Source organism: Aaosphaeria arxii (genome assembly GCF_010015735.1).
Source record: "Aaosphaeria arxii CBS 175.79 unplaced genomic scaffold BU24scaffold_9, whole genome shotgun sequence".
Lineage (NCBI taxonomy): Eukaryota > Fungi > Ascomycota > Dothideomycetes > Pleosporales > Aaosphaeria > Aaosphaeria arxii.
Window position 1 is genome coordinate 79,234 of NW_022983482.1, and position 17,915 is coordinate 97,148.

The 17,915-nt window shown below is 51.6% G+C and overlaps 6 protein-coding genes across 6 annotated transcripts; 2 read left to right on the forward strand and 4 right to left on the reverse strand.

Moving 5' to 3' along the window:
- Positions 1-1,522: 1,522 nt before the first annotated feature.
- Positions 1,523-5,392, forward strand: BU24DRAFT_426314 (uncharacterized protein). The gene is made up of 2 exons (XM_033528940.1): positions 1,523-3,920; positions 3,983-5,392. The coding sequence occupies exons 1-2, from the start codon at positions 1,937-1,939 to the stop codon at positions 5,113-5,115; spliced, it is 3,117 nt and encodes a 1,038-aa protein (XP_033379570.1). The 5' UTR covers positions 1,523-1,936; the 3' UTR covers positions 5,116-5,392.
- A 489-nt stretch (positions 5,393-5,881) lies between these two features.
- Positions 5,882-8,082, reverse strand: BU24DRAFT_277130 (uncharacterized protein). The gene is made up of 4 exons (XM_033522658.1): positions 7,628-8,082; positions 7,394-7,565; positions 7,042-7,330; positions 5,882-6,779 (listed from the first exon to the last, which is right to left on the reverse strand). Exons 1-4 carry the CDS (start codon positions 7,913-7,915, stop codon positions 5,939-5,941), a joined length of 1,590 nt encoding a protein of 529 aa, XP_033379571.1. The 5' UTR covers positions 7,916-8,082; the 3' UTR covers positions 5,882-5,938.
- A 1,432-nt stretch (positions 8,083-9,514) lies between these two features.
- On the reverse strand, positions 9,515-10,304 carry BU24DRAFT_426316 (uncharacterized protein; the record flags this gene model as incomplete). The annotated part of the gene is made up of 1 exon (XM_033528941.1): positions 9,515-10,304. A coding segment is annotated over exon 1 (569 nt), but the record flags the coding sequence as incomplete, so codon positions are not given.
- Positions 10,305-10,694: 390 nt separating this feature from the next.
- BU24DRAFT_426317 (uncharacterized protein) lies at positions 10,695-12,188 on the forward strand. Its single transcript, XM_033528942.1, has 2 exons — positions 10,695-11,360; positions 11,455-12,188. The coding sequence occupies exons 1-2, from the start codon at positions 11,077-11,079 to the stop codon at positions 11,792-11,794; spliced, it is 624 nt and encodes a 207-aa protein (XP_033379573.1). The 5' UTR covers positions 10,695-11,076; the 3' UTR covers positions 11,795-12,188.
- A 1,776-nt stretch (positions 12,189-13,964) lies between these two features.
- On the reverse strand, positions 13,965-14,676 carry BU24DRAFT_495458 (uncharacterized protein; the record flags this gene model as incomplete). The annotated part of the gene is made up of 2 exons (XM_033534129.1): positions 13,965-14,055; positions 14,166-14,676. 2 exons carry the CDS (start codon positions 14,674-14,676, stop codon positions 13,970-13,972), a joined length of 597 nt encoding a protein of 198 aa, XP_033379574.1. The 3' UTR covers positions 13,965-13,969.
- Positions 14,677-16,083: 1,407 nt separating this feature from the next.
- BU24DRAFT_397634 (MFS general substrate transporter) lies at positions 16,084-17,904 on the reverse strand (the record flags this gene model as incomplete). Its single annotated transcript, XM_033525351.1, has 5 exons — positions 16,084-16,419; positions 16,506-16,987; positions 17,052-17,099; positions 17,153-17,563; positions 17,630-17,904. 5 exons carry the CDS (start codon positions 17,902-17,904, stop codon positions 16,097-16,099), a joined length of 1,539 nt encoding a protein of 512 aa, XP_033379575.1. The 3' UTR covers positions 16,084-16,096.
- Between the last annotated feature and the right edge of the window lie 11 nt (positions 17,905-17,915).

A 17,915-nucleotide genomic window follows, 5' to 3' on the forward strand; every position in this document is an offset into this window, starting at 1 on the left:
AATGACGACGATGATGATAGGTCAGATGAAGATTTAAGCTTAAACCGCAACAGCCCCAAGCTTCCTGCAGGTACAGGGATCATCGAGTAGAGGGGGAGAGGTTCTTTGCAGCAGCTCGTTACCGACGGTAGGGAAACATGACACACCTCGTGGATTCGAGGTGTTGGATGTTTATTGATATTGTACGAGTACTTATGTATTTTCTTGTATGTGTCCTTGGTGCTCATATGGCCAAGGGGCGGAATGCACGGATGGACATACCCTCCTGGGAACCAATTGATGGTTAGTATTGGCTGTTAGGTACGAGGAGGTGGTCAGTTAGTCCCAACGGCGTCTGTCACCTATGCTCTGACAGGCAGGCAGGCAGCAGGGTATTGGACGAGGGACCAATCTAGTGGGGATTAGGAAGCTGGCTTGAGGCGGGGAAGAAACGAGAAAGATGATAGATCGAGAAAACTACTTATCGTCTACGATTACAATACAGCTTTTTGATAGCCTCGGTATTGTACGCGTATGTACCCCGGGTTGCGATTGGTGGGGTATCATTCCATCGCGATCTTTGACGCGGGTTTTCCTTCTCTTTTGCTTTATCGGAATGAGGAGCTTGGTGACAAGCTGGAAGTAAGGAGGCAACGGCCATGTGGCAGAGCAAAGAAAAAAATCCAATGGACCATGTGCTTGTGGCACCTTGAGAAACTCGGGGGAGGCGTCATGTGGATGAACGGCTACGGCTGGCTGGCTGGATAGCAAAAGAAAAAGGAAAAAAAAAGTTCATAGTCAGCTTGCAAGGTACACAAGGGATCCTCTGATCTTGTGCAAATCCTTTTGCCTTGGACATGAACATGATCTACTAAGCCTGTAATCGCACGAGGTATACAGGGCGACGTAACATAAGTACTACCTTGTAGCCTTCTGGTCTTGTGCTTCTTGTCGATGTCACAACCTTGGTTGGAGGAGACGTTCTGATTGGGCGAGGGGTACACTGCCACAGCTCAGCTGGCGGCGAGAAGCACAGAGGTTATGATGGCGATTATGATGATTACGGAGTTCAATGTCGAAGGTGTGAACGGGAATGGTCACATGGCAAAGTAGCGGTCGCGAAGGTCTTGATCGTTGCCTTCGCCTCTCCTCTCTTCCGGTGCCTTGTCGTTACGGAGGACGTAAAGCAAAGAACCAATTGCTCATACCCACCTGATTCCAGAATAACTAATGTTTGACGAGTTTAGGTAACTACATGTACTAAGTTATGCTTCAGGTATACTGTGCCGCATAAAGAGGAGAAAAGTATGGGGTGATGTGATAGTGCTGGCTGATACATGGATACCAAAGGTAATAGAGTTTACTTATAGTGGATAGTTGGTTTGATTTGAGCCTCCCCCGCCTGTTTGATCTACGAGACATGCATTGGATTATGTATGATATATTGTGCTCAATTGGCACGGGCAGTAATAGATAGGTATTAATAGTGGCTGGAGGTGGACAGTAATGAATCCTCTAGCCTGAGTCCTGACCCCAAAGGAGGAAAACGCCTTAGTACCTACCAGTCGAAGGGGGAGGGAGGGAAAGACAAATGCCCACCGACCGCTAAGTTGTGTTAATCCAACCACAACCACCAACAAAAACAATCAAATCCATCCATCATTCATCAATCTGCTCCTTCTCATCTTCAAACTTCCGACCTCCCTAGGGATCGCGCCAATTCCCACCCATCTTCCCCCTCCGAGTCCACTTTCGGCCATGCGACATCGCTGCTGAGCTGTCCCTGCACCGACTTCGCTGTCATTTTGCCTCTACCCTTCCCCTTCCTTTGCCCTAAGGCGGACGGATCATCCCACTATCCGCCCACTTCGTCTGGTTCTGTGTGTAACTGTTGAACCTCGCCGAACCGCTGCTGGCCGAGGCAGCTCCCAGACCCATTTGACGACGACCATCCATTATGTCACACAATAACAACAACGGTAACAACAATAACAGCGCATCGCCTCAATCGTCACGACCTCCACAGCAGGGCCAACAGGGCCAACACACTCGTACCTACCAGGCTTGCATTCCGTGCAGACGTCGCAAAGTTCGCTGTGACCTGGGACCTGTCGACAACCCTCACGATCCACCTTGCGTCCGCTGCCGTCGCGAGAGCAAAGAGTGCTTCTTTTCCGCTACCCGTCGCAAGCGGAAGCCACAGGACGATGTCGACGACGTCGAGGACGAGCAGGATGACTACGAGATCCGCAATGCGAGAAAGCGCATGCGCGCTCCCGACCACGACGAACCCCACCGACCCCATCCCGTGAACATCAACCGTTCAAACTCCTACTCCGCACAACCACTTACCCCAGGTGGCTCTGTCGGGAGGCATGAACCCTTGCGACGACCCCATTCCAGCTCCGTGCCGCGCGACACCGAGGAGGACCAGAAGTTGAGCAACACATCGACCGCCATTTTGCAGGCGGGCGAGATCTACAGTGGGCATGATGCGCTGAACCTACTCTTCGAGGCTGCTGGCAGAAACGGCGACTTCAACCATCACCGGACGAACAGCACCTCAAGCCATAACAGGCCAACTCTAAACGCTGGCAGCACCCCCGGGTCCCAGACCGCCTTCGCCAGCCCGCAGGCAGCCGCGCAGCCGCAGAACATACGCGACACGCCAGTGCAGTCGCGGCCCGTCCCAGATCTCAACGTCGATCCAGCAATATCACAACAGTTTAACGTCATGCCCGAGGTTCCTAACGATGACCCGGCCTTTGCAGATGCTGTGAGAGCGTGGTCGAGGTTCCGCTTCGTCCGCGCGGGGTGGCTCACGGCGAAAGAAGCAATCGCATATATCGACTACTTCTACCGATACCTCTCTCCTCTGACGCCAATTGTCGTTCCGGACTACCGCGAATACACCTTACACGGCCGTCTATTGAAGGAGGAACCCATGTTGACCATCACCCTGCTGACCATCTCGTCCCGCTTCCACCAGCCCGCCACGCCCGGCGCAATCTCCCGCTCCTATCTTATCCATGAGAAGTTCTGGAAATACCTCCAGGGAATGATTGACCGCATGATATACGGACAGGAGCAATTCGGTGGTGGTTTCTGTGGTGCCGGCCAGCAGCCAGGATCCGATGTCAATCCACTCTCCAGGAAGGGTCTACGGACGCTCGGTACTGTGGAGAGCTTGATGCTTCTCACCGAGTGGCATCCCCGAGCCCTCCATTTCCCACCTGGGGACGACGATGACGAGCTTCTCCTTCCAGACGATCTCGGGGACAGCAGCTATGCTGATGGGGCCGCGTCTAAGGCAGATCTGAGGCAGGGCCCGGGAGGTCAACGGATCGACAGCTGGCTCGAACCGTGCTGGCGCAGCGACCGCATGTGCTGGATGCTGCTCGGCAACGCCATGTCCCTTGCCTTCGAAATCGGCGTGTTCGACGACACGAGCGAGGCCGAGTTCGAGGAGGCGAATTCCCATCTTTCCCATGCCACGGTCAAGGCGTACTATCGCCGCAAGAACCACCTCAAGGATCTTTTGATAATATACGTGACCCAGACTAGTGGAAGGTTGGGGCTGACATCGATGCTTCCCAAGGTCGAGCGCGAGGACGACTTCACGAAGAAGGCCACGCCGAACGAGCAGTATCAGGAACGAGTAACACGCATTAAGGCGCCGGCGCCGAACCTTGGAAACCGTCCGGACGGCCAGCGGCTACCTCTAGAATCCATCGCAACCCAGCATCGCCACGCCGTCCAGGATCTCGTGCTCGACTTCTGGGGCGAGATCGCAAAGATAATGGAGCTGGGCAACCTTCGCCTGTTCCCGAATCGCCGTCAGACCCGCGAGCTGCTCATGTCTGAGAATTACGTCGAGTTGTTGCAGCGGTTCCAGGAGCCCTTAATGCGTTGGAAACAGAACTTCGACCGCGCAAGGGAAGGTAAGCACTCCGATCCGCCTGATCAATATATGTATTGTGTGTGTATCTAACCATCATCATAGTGCCTGACCAACTCCGCCATGTCCTTCTTATTGAGTTCGAATATACCCGCGTCTATGTCAATTCACTAGCTTTACAAGCAGTCGTTGAACGTTGCACGCACAACACTCCATTGCAAGCACACGCCCAGCCACATGGTTCTGCCGCTTCCAAAGACACTTCACGAGACGGAGGTGCGATCCCGTTCAACACGCTGCAGAAGTGGTACGGCAACGACAGGCACTACATCAACGAGGTCATCGAAGCTAGTCGTAATGTCCTCCGAGTGGTCGTCGAAGGCCTGCAACAACAGAACTTCCTACGTCACGCACCCGTCCGAACATTCTTCCGCATCGTGTCTGTCGCCATCATCCTGCTCAAGACGTTCGCTCTCGGAGCCACAGAAGACGACGTTGCCTACTCCCTAACCCTTCTCGACCGGGCCGTGGAAGCACTCCGCACCTCCCTCGTAGACGACGTCCACGTCGGCAACCGTTTCGCGGACCTGGTAGAAACCCTGACCCACCGCATCCGCGCTCGATTCGTGCGCCTCGCTGCTAACGGCTCGACGGGCGTGTCGCGCGCAGGCTCTCGCTCACCCACGCGAGTGACAGCTCCGATACCCATGATGCCGCCACCCCAACCCATTCCCCAGCAGCAACAGCAGAACAACAACGCCCAGCTCAACCAACCCTACCCGATACCCTACCAACAAGGCACCGGCACCTCCGTCCCGGGATCACCCTCCCTCGGCGTGACCTCCTCAGGCCGCCTCACCCCGACCGCAAGCCACGCCCTCTGGGGCATCTCCTCCGAATCCTACGACCCGAACACAAACAGCATCTCCATCATGCCGCCTCCAGGCTTCGCCGCCCCCAACGGCTTCTACGACAGCAGCACCTCATCACTCAACCAACCCCACGACCCAAACCATCAGCAACAATGGAATGGCACCGGCACAGGCGCACAAGGCCAGGCATACGCTGGCAACGCGGGCGGCTTCGCGGGCGACCAGGACTGGCTCGCGCTCCCGCTCGACCCCCTGCTCAACCAGTGGGGCGCCGACATCACGCAGACGGCCATGGGGCCCGACGTTGGCGGCATGGACATGCTGGATATTCTGCTGAACATGGGAGGGCCGCCTGGTAGTGCTTAAAGGGAAAGAGAGAAACAGGGGAATTTGGATGATTTGGTGGGTGGATCTACCGTTATGTTTTGACTAAGGTCGTAATTATACCATTTTCGTTTTGTTGGCTGCTTGGATGATAAGAAGACTTTGGTCTTGTATTGCGATACCTTGTGCTGCGAGATTGGGAGGTTGTATGCTACTATCAGTCAGTCGAGTTGGGTTAGGTCAGATTTAGGTTTACACTTGGAAAAGTAAAAGTAATGAATTAGAGTCAAACGCATGTGCGTATGGACGTACACGTTCACATTTATCAGTCCCTCTCACCTGTAATGAAAGAATCTTCCATGTGGTGAGTAAGTTAGCGAATTGATATATCTCACCCTATAAAAGGGGGACTGGGTAGATTGACAATAGAACGACATGACACGACACGACACGACAACCATACAAACAGATCAAAAGTTCAAGGTGAATGTTATCAAATTAAGAAAAATAAGTTATGTGTTACTGTATTGTCATTTTTTTTTTCTCGTTTCTGCTCGGATAAGTCTCCCTCTCACTCCTTCCTTCACTCTCTCCTCAACCCACTCTGCTCATCCTTCTCTCTCTCCATCCTCCCCTCTCAAACACGACCTCCAACCCCCCTTCGCTACTCCTCCACCTCATCCCCTCTCCCCCTACGAGAAAAAGGAAAACCCAAAATGCATAAAACCCGCATAAACCCTTCCCTTACATGAATCAATCAATCAATCAATACATCCAGTCAAAAACCTCAATAGAAATACAAAACCCCCCTCCCCTCCTCCTCCCCTTCCACCCATTCAACCGTCCAAATCAAACACACAGACGTTTAAGAAAGCACGTTCGGCCTATTCCCCATATCCAGAATCTCACTCGCCACAACACTCCTCGTGGAGAACCTCACTTCCGTGCCAGGATGCTGGCGGAAAATCGGCGCCGTGTCGACGGTGTCGTGGCGTTCGTGGCGGACGTTCTTCCCCGGGAGGCCTTTTGTCGTCGAGGGTGTGCGCTTGGGAGTTGTCGGGGTGGTGGTGTTGAGCTGTTGTGCGGCGGGGATGGTGGGGAGGGATTGCTTCTGCGTCATGGAGCGTGGGATCGTGGGGACGGAGGGGATGCGGTCGGCCTCGTCGTCGGTGGTGGTGGAGGTGGTGGTGGAGGACGTGAGGCGGAATTGCTCTTTGAGTTTCTGGACTTCGACGCGGTTGGCTTGTTGGTTTACCCACGAGTCGACGGTGCGGAAGCGCGGGACTGAGGACCGCTGCGTCATGAAGGAGTCGCGTTGGTTGAGGGATTTCTGCGTGTCGCGTCGGACGTCGTGGGGTGTTTGGGGAGCGTTGGAGTTGGTCCAGCTGAAGCGGGAGACCATGTTGCCGAAGCCGGAGTTCTTTTGCGAGGCGGAGGGTCGGTTGGAGAGGAATTGTTTGAAGGTTGGGGGTGGGGGGAGGGGGGATTGGGAGCGGTCTTGTTGGAGAGGTTGGTCGGGGGCGAAGTAGGGGAGAGAGGTGGAGGATTGGCTGCGTGAGTCGTTTGTTTGTTGGAGAGGGAGAACAGGAGAGGATGGTGTCTCGCTGATGTCACGGCGGTGGGAGTTGTTGCGGCGTGGTGGTGGTGAGTCGAGGAGGAATGAAGATTGCTGGGGAGATGACCGCTGGGCAACTTGGCGGTTGATGCTGCAGAGTGTTAGTCGTTGAGCTGGTACTACAACTAGTGATTGATGAAGGGGAAGGGAGAATAGGGACTGCAGGGTGAATGGAAAAGCGGCAGAGTTGGAGTGTCTCATATTCTGTACGTCTGCTGACGGAAACGAAACATCCATCCACTCGCAATGGGACCGACTACACCTCCCCAGATGGACCTTTCGTGATTTGGAATCACATGCATGAAGGAGAAAGAAATGAAGGGGATGGGGATGCAAATGAGATATCCACGTACCTATCGTTGCGTTGGATGTCCTGCAGCGGTCTCTGTGACGAGATGGACCCAGAGCGAGGAATTGAAGCAGCCCGTTGAGGGGGAGTGACGGTATTCTGCCTCATCTCGTCGTAGTCGTCCATGTACGGCTTCTTGTCCTGTTGCCAGCCAGAGGCTTGCTTCGGAGGAGGAGCTGGTCGTCGTCCCATGGCCCTGTTCTTCACCTGTCGAGAGGCTTCCGAGAACGACAGACCACGCTTTCGCATAGTGTAGATGCCCAGGATGATCATGACAATGACGATAGTTGCACCTGGAGAGATTCAGGTCAGCATACCTCTTTTCGTACAGATTAATACACCACCATTCAACATACCGATAGACCCAGCCGCAATGAGCAGATGCTGAGTGGTTTGCGAGATGCCTCCCTTCTCCCTCGGCGGTGGTGGTGGAGGAGGAACTGATTTCACACCAGTAACGGTGGGGTCCCTATCCGGAAAAGCCGTTGCCTGTGCCTGTTGGGCATTGGGAGATAATGTGACGGTGATCTGTGACCTCATTAACAAACAAACTTCCTTTCCACAGTTCGACCCAAGTTGGGATTCCATACAGTTGGTTGCCCGCTGAAGACTGGAGAAGCCGGCAGTATGTCCTCATCGTCGCTATCATCGCCATCGCTGTCATAATCGGACGCAACAGCAGCAGCCTCGAGGTTGAACTTGGGCAGTGTGTTGTCGACGTCGTGCCTCCTCACGATCCGCCCAATCGATCCTGGTTCAAACGCCCCCAATCCATGCACCTCATCCTCCTCTTCACCACCTCCCACCACACGACTCCTCTTCACAATCACATAATCAACCTTCCTCTCGACCGCTCCAAGGTGCCTTGCTACTGGCATTGTTGTCGTTGGTAGTTGTTGACGTTGTTATTCGAAAAGATTGATCCCAAGTTTGATATTCCCAGTGACGGGGGTGGAGGACTCCCTCTCAGACTTCCTTCTGCTGGATGGCGGCCAAAAACATCTCACAACGGGGGAATTGTCGAAGGTTGAATAGGCCGGCTGAGACCAGAATCCTTACAGTCCCAAGCCTGCTAGGACCGATGTTGAAGGGAAACGTACGCAGTACGTATGTATATAGTGCAATGTAGTTGTCGGTATTGCAGGTATCAAAGTTATAGAGTGGTCGAAAGAATGAAAGAACGAATGAATGTAATTGATTTGGTTTGTCGATTTAGAAAGGTATTAGCAACAGCAGCCCGGCTGCGAACGAAGGACAAAAGAGAAAAGAAAGGGAAGAGAGAGAGAGAGAGGAGAGTGAGACAGAGTAGGAGAGGGAAGGGGTAGGGTTAGCAGATGATGCAGCAGCAGTGCGGAAGTGTGGACCGGGCCAGCGTTCTCGAACTACAACAACATGGGAATTGGTAACGAGGGCGGAACGGAGGACACAGCGAGGGGGGGAGGGGGAGAGGCAGAGGGGAAGAGCAATATGAGGAACGTCGCATGAATCGAATGCTTGCACTAAAGTTGAATCTGGCTCCATCTAGGTTTGAAGGGAGGTGGAGGGTTTGGATGTGTTAGGCGTGGCCTTTCCACCAATTCCCACGCGTCCTCTTGCCCTCCAGGCGAGATTAACTCCCTTCATGGACATTCATGGGGTGCATGAGGTAAGGCTTGGAAGGTTAATTGCAGGTAAATTTGCTGGATTGGGTGGAATCGACGAGCGATTGGGGGTGGATGAGATGCGACATGAAGCGTCCGGCGAGAGCTTGTCTTGGAGTCGTCTCAGATGGCGGTGGTAGCGTTTCAGGGCCCGACCCGCAAGGCTAGTTAGGGCCAGGGGTCAGGCAATAGACTCAATACAATACAATAACAAAGACGCACTCGACTGGGACTGCAGATCAAGGCGCGTTAGCGACACCAGGGGGTTAATACCGTATTGTCTCTTGCGCCCGGTCGATCATAGGCTTTGATTGGGTTATTGGGTCATTGCTGGATCAGTAGACGATCAATAGACATGGCAGTCCATACCATAGCTCCCGCTGCACTGGGGCTCGCATGTGCCAGGAACACGAGAGCCAGAACGATCCTAAGGAGAATGTCACGTTCACGGGGTCGAACCTAAATCGCGAAGGGGAAGGGGAAATAGTTTGCTCTATAAACTTTGCAAACATCAGGAGGTCCAGGTTCAGTGTAGATTGTTCCACCACTCTCATGACTCGGTTGCTCACGAGGATGTACTTTGTATTGCGTGTATTGTGTAAGTAAGCCAGATCTAGATAGAGTAGGCCCAGGCGCAGACTCCATTGAAGAACGGAATTAAGACCGCAGCCACAGGTCGGAGATGTCGATGAACAGCCTCAGATTTATGAATGCGTTGACGTCACCCGCCAGAAACACATGAAGCAATTCGTAAAGATAGAACAATGGGGACGGCTCAGAGAACATTGCCGCAATACACGCACACAGTACTCGTAATTCCTCCGGCACCTACAATAATCGAATCAACATGCTTGAGTATTAATGGAGATGTATACGAGTTCTGGTTGAACAAGCCACATTCTCTTTCGTCCACCGCTGCGCCTCGTCTCGCCTTCGTGGCGTTGGTACGAGAGAGAGAGACGGCGTGAATCAATCCCACCAGGAGCCAAGTCGTGCTGAATAAACAACAACAACCCTCCAGCCTAGGTATCCTGTCCTATTCATCTAGGTAAACACATTCCCTCCCCATCTTCGGACCGTCCTGGACCGACGGCCAGCGCCGAGCTTTTCGGGAGGTGTTATTGGCGTTTACAGTTGGTGGGAGGGCAGATGCGCAACAAGTTTCGAACAGTATCAGTAGTAGTTCAGACAGGATCGTCAAGACGGAAGCATTTGTTTCCTGAGTCCCAAAACGCCAATGCCTTGCTTCAAGCAAGCAAAAGCGCGCGCATACACATGCTTCGGATCTTGGGATTCCTAACTTGTAGTCTGGAGTTGAGGAATTGTCATCAACACGATACGCGGTGTAGGGATGGGGAGAGGAAGTCAAACTGAGTAAATCTATGCGGAGATAGCGAGAAGGGAGGCACTTGAGGATGATGCTAATTGCCGCCATCTCAGCCTCGCCAGTGGGGCATAGGAGCAGCTGGACGAGTGGCTGTCGGTTACTTTCATTCCCGGCCACTCCGTATAGCGAGCTGAAGGAGAGGCGAGTGGAGAAGAGGAGAGAAGTTGAGAGAAAGGAATAGAGGAAATGGCGGTTTCCTATCGATGTTTTGACCGGTACCATAGTGATTTCTTCATTCTATCTACACGATATTTACACGTAGCTAATTACCTATACCTGGGGTAGTTCGTTGAGTCCCGCACTTGCATGCATACATGGCTGTGCAAAATAGGTACCACAATGTTATAAGGAAGAACAATGGAAGCATGGAAGATAGAAGGAATGAAAGTCGGTCGGCCGGCGTAGTGCAAGGCCAATCGTCATCCTCAGGAAAACTTCCGGTCTGGGGAAATAAATCGCAGTGTTCGTGGTGCAATTTACTGCGCCTGTCCGCAGTCAAGCTCGTAGCCGTGGATGTGGATATGGAATAGACTGTGAATGTGGCCGTGACGGCTACCGTGACTATGGCCTGGGGCTGAGCCATGGTGTTCAGCCCAACATCATTCGTCAAAACTGTGCTTCGCCTCTCCGTCTTGGTCCTTGGGGATGGAGTTACGATTTTGCTTGCTCATCATCAACTGTCAGTCATCATTCGGATGTTCTGTGCCGTAGTGTATAAGTAACCTCTTCGCTTGCCCGTCATCAACTCGCCATTATCCAACAAGTTCTGTTAAACCCGAGTCCTAGATCATCTTCTAGCATAATCTTTTCTCCGTCGTCTACCGAGTAATCAATTAATTACTTATATTTAGGCGTTGCTGCCCCTCCATCCAATTCCTCCGTTTATCGCCCCCTCTCTATCATACAAATAGAACCCCTCGGACGTCATCCGACGACCTCTATCTTCCCCCAACACAACATAATAACACAACCACCACAAACAATAAATCCTAATTCAACCTACACCGCCAAAATGTCCGACCCTTACAACAACCAGTACAATCAGTACAACAACCAGCAGTACCCCCCGAACCAGTACGGCTCTCCCGCACCCAGCCAACAGAGCGGCTACGGGGCTCCGGGTTACCCGCCTCAGCAACAGGGCTACGGCCAGCAAGGAGGATACGACCAGCACAACCAGCAGGGCTACGGATCGCAACAGGGCTACAATCAGTCCTACGGACCTCCCGCCGAGGGTGGATTCCAGCACGGCCAGCAGGGAGGTTACGACCAGCAGTACAACCAGCAGCAGCAAGGGTAAGTCAATATATGTCCCCTCATTCCCCCACGTTTCGAAACGCACCATCGAAAGAGTCATGAACAAGTCACTAACATCATTCCTCTCACACAGTCAATACGGCCAGCAACAATACCCGGGCCAAGCCCCCTCCCAGCAATACCCCCAGCAGGGAGCCTACAACCAGTACCCTCCGGACCAGCAGCACAACGCCTACGGAGGTCAACCCCAGCAGGGCGGCCAGCAGCAGTTCGGCGCTACCGACCCCAACGCTCAAGCTGAGGGCGACCGAGGCCTGATGGGTGCGCTCGGCGGAGGCGCCGCAGGTTACTTCGGCGGCAACAAGATGGGCGGCCACGGTGTGCTCGGCGCGCTCGCGGGTGCCTTCATGGGACACAAGGCCGAGGACCACTTCAAGGACAAGAAGAAGCACAACAACAACGGCGGATGGTAATAGACGATCCATTCTCCGCTAGTGTTGTAGTGGTCAATGGCTCCTTGATGTTTTCCTAGTAATGATGGCGTTATTCTTCTGCAATTCTCCGAGACATGGGTTGCTCGTCGTGTCGGGCAGATCAGTTCAGATCGATCACACTGGCATATTTTTTTTTCCTTTCCGGGCATCATTGGGCGGTTACCTACTTATCTATCTTATTCCATTCCATTCTCATGGTCGCGCGGGAAAAAGCGTTACCAAAACGGCATCTATGTAGCATGCGAACGAATGAATGAACAATCCATGTTTCCCTCCTTCATGACACTACGATTGCAATATGAATACGTGAATGTATGGAAATCGACTCATCGTTATCTGACTCGACATGATTAAACGCAAACACTCAGAAAAAAGCAATAACTCCCTTCAAAACAAACCCACAATTCATACAGTCCTTCCATCGATCCGATTGTTTTGAACCCAATCACTCGAACCATCGAACCATCGAACCACCATTGTCGATATCCCAGTTCTCCCCATCAACCAAGTCATTCAAACAAATTGATAACCCCCAAATCAAATCAAAAGTAACATAACGAATACGCAATTCCATTCTGCCAAAACATTACCATCCCCCTCCACCATTTAATTATCCAGAGCCTCAGACCAAACGTCGCGCCTCGTAGTTCGTTTCAGGCACCGTCTTCCCACGGCACGGCGACCCACAAGCAATAACAACCGCCTGGCCTCGAATTTCCAGATGGTTTACCGGGGAGACGGGAGGGAGATGAAGGGTTGAAGTTAGATATCTTGATATTTTGTACACTCTATTGGTTTTCTGCAATTGTTTGGTGGGTATGGTGGCATACTATGGAATTGAGCGCTACGTTGACCGGTTTTCCCGAATGGCACAATGCAACCACCGCCATAGGTGTGTACTCATACTGTTCGTGCATTCAATCCACCTCAATCCAATTCAATACAATACACTTATATCGGACTTTTTATAGTAGAGCGATTATTATCACTAGCATCCTCGCGAATTGCCCTATTTCCCCTTCCACGACTGTACTACATTCCCCTCTGTCGGCAACGTTTTAGCACCATTCCGAGATTGACTCGCGACTGAACCTACCCTCATCATCTTGCAATGTATCTTTGACTTGTGCTCCAATTTCCTTTTTTACTTTTTTGTTTTGTTCATAGTTGTTCAATCTACCCTAATACTTGCATTGGTGACGTATGTGCACATTGCATAGCGTGTAGTAATTTTTATCTGTTTTCATGTAGTCTTGTTCTTCGCGATATGCGTGCAATACCGATGATTCCACGCGTCCACTTTCCAATACTCATCATTTCTCCAAAATTAACCACAATAATAGTAGAAAACCTTTACACGGTACTCCGTCATCAAAAAATCCAGTAGATTCCATTCAAAATGATTATCTCGAAAATAATCGTACGATATTACGGACACTCTCCTCCACCCTCCTTACACACTTCCGGTCTCCCTCTCCCTCTCCCGCTTCCGCCCACAAGATGAAAAGACAATATCCGAGCCGAGCGGAACAAGAAAAAACGTGGGAAAGTATAGCCTAGCATACCGAAGAATAATTGATCTACGATGGCCCGGTAGACGGTGCGGTACCCCAGACACAAGCACGAGAACAAAGTCCGACGGGTCTCGAGAATCCGGGATTTCGTAATGCATATCACACAGATGGTACTGGAGCCAACGGACAGGACGGAGGGAGAGAAAGTCCGGGGAGTCAGCATTTGGATTGGAATGAGTTATGTCATGGGTTGTTCTTTCTCGTGTTTCCTAATGTAAATGCATGTGCAGCGCGCTCCACACGCATGTGTTATGCATAGAGGGACGGTTTAGGGAGAAACAAAAGGTCGAGTCTAGAATCTTAAAGGTCTTATGGTGAAATGGATGAATAAGTCATTGATGGTTAGAAGATGATTACTCTTTACTGTGCATTTTTTGCGAGGTAGACATTACGAGCGTCACCGGCCTCATGCGGCCCTCTCGATAATGAAATGGTATCTTATTTTGAACCCTTCTTTCGGAAACCCGTGAACCATGACCAACCATGAATGCCCAATTTAAGTCCGGACATGATGCGAGAGAAACTCCTGAACTCCTGATTTGTGATATCTTTGCTCTTTCCCTTAGTCGTCAATTTTTCTTTAGTGATCCCTTGCGCGTGTCAAAGCCAAGGGTGGAATCCAGTCCATCATGATCCACAGTAGAAGCTGCAATCGACCGTACGTCTCTGCACACGAAGTCAGCCATCAATATCTCTAAAATTAAAAGTAAACAGAATAGTGAATACAAGAGAAGAAAAAGAACTTACCCTCGGAATGGCCAAGCCCTCACACCTACGATCCCAAACCCCACTCTTGCACCAATAATCCTCCCTCTCCTCCTCTCCAGTCCCCCAAACCTCGCCCTTATACTCGAACCTCATCTCATCCCCCTCGGCCCAAACCCTCAACGGCGCCTCATCCTCCTCTAAATCGCCCACACCTTGAATTTCATACCCTTCCTCTACGTCCCTGCTGTTCTCTAGCTTCACATACCCATTCTCATTCCCCGGCCGCTGCGCAGCGACGTTGACGAACCGGGCGTGCTGGGGTGCAGAGGGCGGTGGTGGGAGGGAGATGGTGCGGATTTGGATGTAGGATGTTCGGGGCGGGGTGGAGGCGTTGCAGTATTGGAGGTGCGTGGAGCGGAATGTGCATTTCTTTGAGGAGTCTTTGGGAGTTTGTTGGAGGGTTTCTTGTTGCTGGCGGTGGTGGAGAGGTGTGATGTCCGCGTTACGTGGTGGGATGCTGTATGCGAGGATGGTGGTGGAGGTGGTTGTGAGGGTGGTTATTAGGGTGGTGAACTTCATTTTTGCGTAGTAGTTTTGGTGTTGGATATTGTAGTAAGTCGGGATGGAGGTTGAATTGCTATGCCATTCAATTCAGTTCGATTATGGTCTGAACGGGGGAATATAATAAATATAGGTAGTTAAGGATAGATAGATATATTGCGATAGAAAGGCAAGACAGACCAGACGGCCATCAACCACGGTTCTCCCCTTCCTTCTTATTCCTTTCCCACCCAGCAGCCAGCAACTGCAAGTATCCACCCCGAGAAAGGGAATAAAAAGTCCGATCTTACTTCGACTGTGGCGATGAGAAGTTGGAATGCGTAAGAGCGAGTTGAGTCCATCCTAATGCCCTTGCTTCGCAACGCCCGTCCGTCCGTTTGTCTCCAGTCACCCTACATCCAACGCGTCGCTACGTATCTTGAACTAGGAGTATTCACGTCTCGCGAACCAGACAGCACGCTTTCTCCCTTGATAGTTGACAACGAGGAAGACAAGAGACGAGAACGAAAGACCAATCGATCCCTTACAGCATCAATTGACTCCACGACACGACTCGTATTCGAGAGAGGAAGGGCGTAACAAGAAACGAGGCTCTGCATCTCCCCTGTCAGACAGCGCAGGGATCGACGGCCGTTTTTGTTGGTAGGCCTACGGATAATGGACTCTTCTTTTTTTAAGCTACGGTTTCGTGCGATATGCAATGTCAGTTGCGGTTATTGGACATGCTCTCTTTCTTCTTCCTTTCGCGAGTTGGTGGTCCAGAAAGGAAGGGTAAATAGCATGCAGCTCAAGAATCGCGTCTACCAACGAACCATCTATGTACGCACATGCGCAAACGTATGCATGTAGTCAATGTACACGTATGTCTGTTTTAACAGCCTGCACCTTCCAGTAAGACATCTGAAATGCATAGACACTCATAGCACCCGCAACGATATAACGTCGAATGGCAAGATTTGTGAGTCTTTCTACTGCACTGGGGGCTGTTTGGGAAATCTGACGTTTGCTGATACGGAGATGGCGGGGCGCATTGTTTCATGTCAGTTGGTTGCGTTGGCTGTGAGTGGGTGGCTGTGAGGAGGGAAGGGAGGGGCATGTTTGAAACAATCCGTAGAATTAACCAGTCATGCGCTGATACGTAGATGTGAGGGTTGGAGATGGTTATGAAAGGTACAAAAAGTTTATTCATTGAATTATAAATTTGATTATTATGATCTCACTGAACATGCACGTTTGATGATGAATTTATGCTGGTTTGGTGGGAAATGGACGAATGATAAAACCACATTTGAGGTAATCGATTGCTACTTACATTAGGTAGGTATGGAAATTTCGATTAGAAGTATTGAAACTTTTAGATTTGGCTTTGATCACAAGCTCTTATAACAACTACAAAATTATCTATCATCGACATCATCCAAGAAACCCACTCCAACTCTCAGATCTTTTCCTCCGTAGCCACAATTCCTTGTCCTCCTACCGCAGCTTCGTCATCTCCACCACTCCCAATCTTCTCCTTCGCCTCCCTCTTACTCAAATACAGAATCAACAGGATCAGAAAGAACTGCACGATACTCGTCGCAAGACTGCTCCTGAACCCCATGATCCATCTCGGCGCCCCGGTGGCAGGGAACAAAGCCACCTGCGCGCCGGCAGAGATGCCCTGGCCGATGGAATTCATACTCGCAGTGACGACAGCACGTTCCTCGGCGTCTTTGGCCATGATGACGGTCGCCCAGCCCATGCACATTGGGGAGATTGCTGGAGATGAATTAGCCATTGTCAGAAAGAGCATGGATGGTCAAAGGGCAGAAAAGCAAGGATGAAAGAAGACGGTAGCAACTCACGAGCAATGAAACCCTGCAACATAAACGCCGCCAGACGGCCACTCTCCCCAACATCCCACACATTAAGCATCACCATCCCGACAAAAACCGGCACCGTAGTCACCAGCGCCGGGATCCAAAATCTACCGTTCAACCGGTCCGCCGTCACGCCTGCAATCAGCGCCGCAGCGATCATGACCGCCGACGTGATCGTCGGCAGCGTGTTCACCTGCACGATGGAGTACTTCTCAGGGCTGTTGGCGCGCAGGTAGAGCGAAAACGGCTGGCCACCCGGCAGGAAGTTCAAGTCAAAGATGGTCCAGAGTGTCACGAAGACGTAGAAGTGCCAGCGGCCGAGGACGCGCTTGAAGATGGAGGCGGAGATCTTGAGGGTGGGGGGACTGCTGAGGCCGGCGATTCGAGCTTTTGCGAGCGCGAAGTCGCGATCTGTGAGGGTGAAGGGCTTTTTGCGGGAGGGGATGTCGACGAAGAAGACGTAGCCGCTGTGAGTTTCGTTAGTTGTTTTGATGTTCAGGGGTAGGACTGAAGTGAGGGAAATGGACTCACAAGAATGCGATACCGAGAGTGATGATACCGTCGCAGATAAAGAGCCACCTAAAATCGATCAGTAAGTAGAAGTTATGATCGAGTCCATCCACTTCACGTACCTCCACCCAGAAAGCCCATGCACGCCATCCAAGTTCGTATGCGCCGCCGCCTGAAGATATCCCGCGAACATCGTGCCCGCTGGACTCGCAATGAAGAACAACGCAATCCTCCTCGCCACCTCAGTAGGATTGTACCAGGAGCCTATAACATAAATCGTGCCCGTAAAGCTGCAGCACTCAAACAATCCCACCAGAAAGCGAAGAGCGTAAATAGCCTCGACGTTCTGCACGAACGCCAATCCGAGCGTGCTAATGCCCCATCCGAATTCCAGAGTCGGCAGGACGATGTTGGCAGGGTATCGAGTCAGGAAGTAGCAAGCTGGAATCATGAACCCGCAGTACGAGGCCCAGAAAGTCGCGGTGATGTAGTTGAGTTCGTTGCCCCATAATCCGATTTCTTCTCTCATGCCACTGTTGAATTCGTCAGCTACCAAAATATCGAAACGGTGCACATGCAAATTACGTAAAGGCACTCACCTAACGAAAGCATTAGTGAGAGATTGCTGGTCCAGATATTTTGTGAAGAACGAAAGACATCCAAAGATCAGGATACTCAAATCGAGCTTCAACACGACAAGCTTCTCCGAACTTGGCATGTCTTTGGGATACCAGCCCAGAAAGCTCACGAAGCGGATCCATAGGTTCTCTTTCCCATCCTCTGTATTGCTACTACCGTCAACGTCGCTCCTTGCTGGCGTGTCGTTCGCCGTTGGTTGGACAGTCGTGACTGGACCTACTTTGCTAGTAGCCATTTTCAGGGATA

What these genes read in the sequence shown, in the direction of transcription:
- BU24DRAFT_426314 (XM_033528940.1), top strand. Translation starts at nt 1,937, where the DNA reads ATGTCACACAATAACAACAACGGTAACAACAATAACAGCGCATCGCCT. An exon ending in CTTCGACCGCGCAAGGGAAG is followed by an intron (nt 3,921 to 3,982) that starts GTAAGCACTCCG and finishes CCATCATCATAG; the next exon opens with TGCCTGACCAACTCCGCCAT.
- BU24DRAFT_426317 (XM_033528942.1), top strand. Translation starts at nt 11,077, where the DNA reads ATGTCCGACCCTTACAACAACCAGTACAATCAGTACAACAACCAGCAG. An exon ending in TACAACCAGCAGCAGCAAGG is followed by an intron (nt 11,361 to 11,454) that starts GTAAGTCAATAT and finishes CCTCTCACACAG; the next exon opens with TCAATACGGCCAGCAACAAT.
- BU24DRAFT_277130 (XM_033522658.1), bottom strand. Translation starts at nt 7,915, where the DNA reads ATGCCAGTAGCAAGGCACCTTGGAGCGGTCGAGAGGAAGGTTGATTAT. An exon ending in TCTTCAGCGGGCAACCAACT is followed by an intron (nt 7,566 to 7,627) that starts GTATGGAATCCC and finishes ATGAGGTCACAG; the next exon opens with ATCACCGTCACATTATCTCC. An exon ending in CATTGCGGCTGGGTCTATCG is followed by an intron (nt 7,331 to 7,393) that starts GTATGTTGAATG and finishes GAATCTCTCCAG; the next exon opens with GTGCAACTATCGTCATTGTC.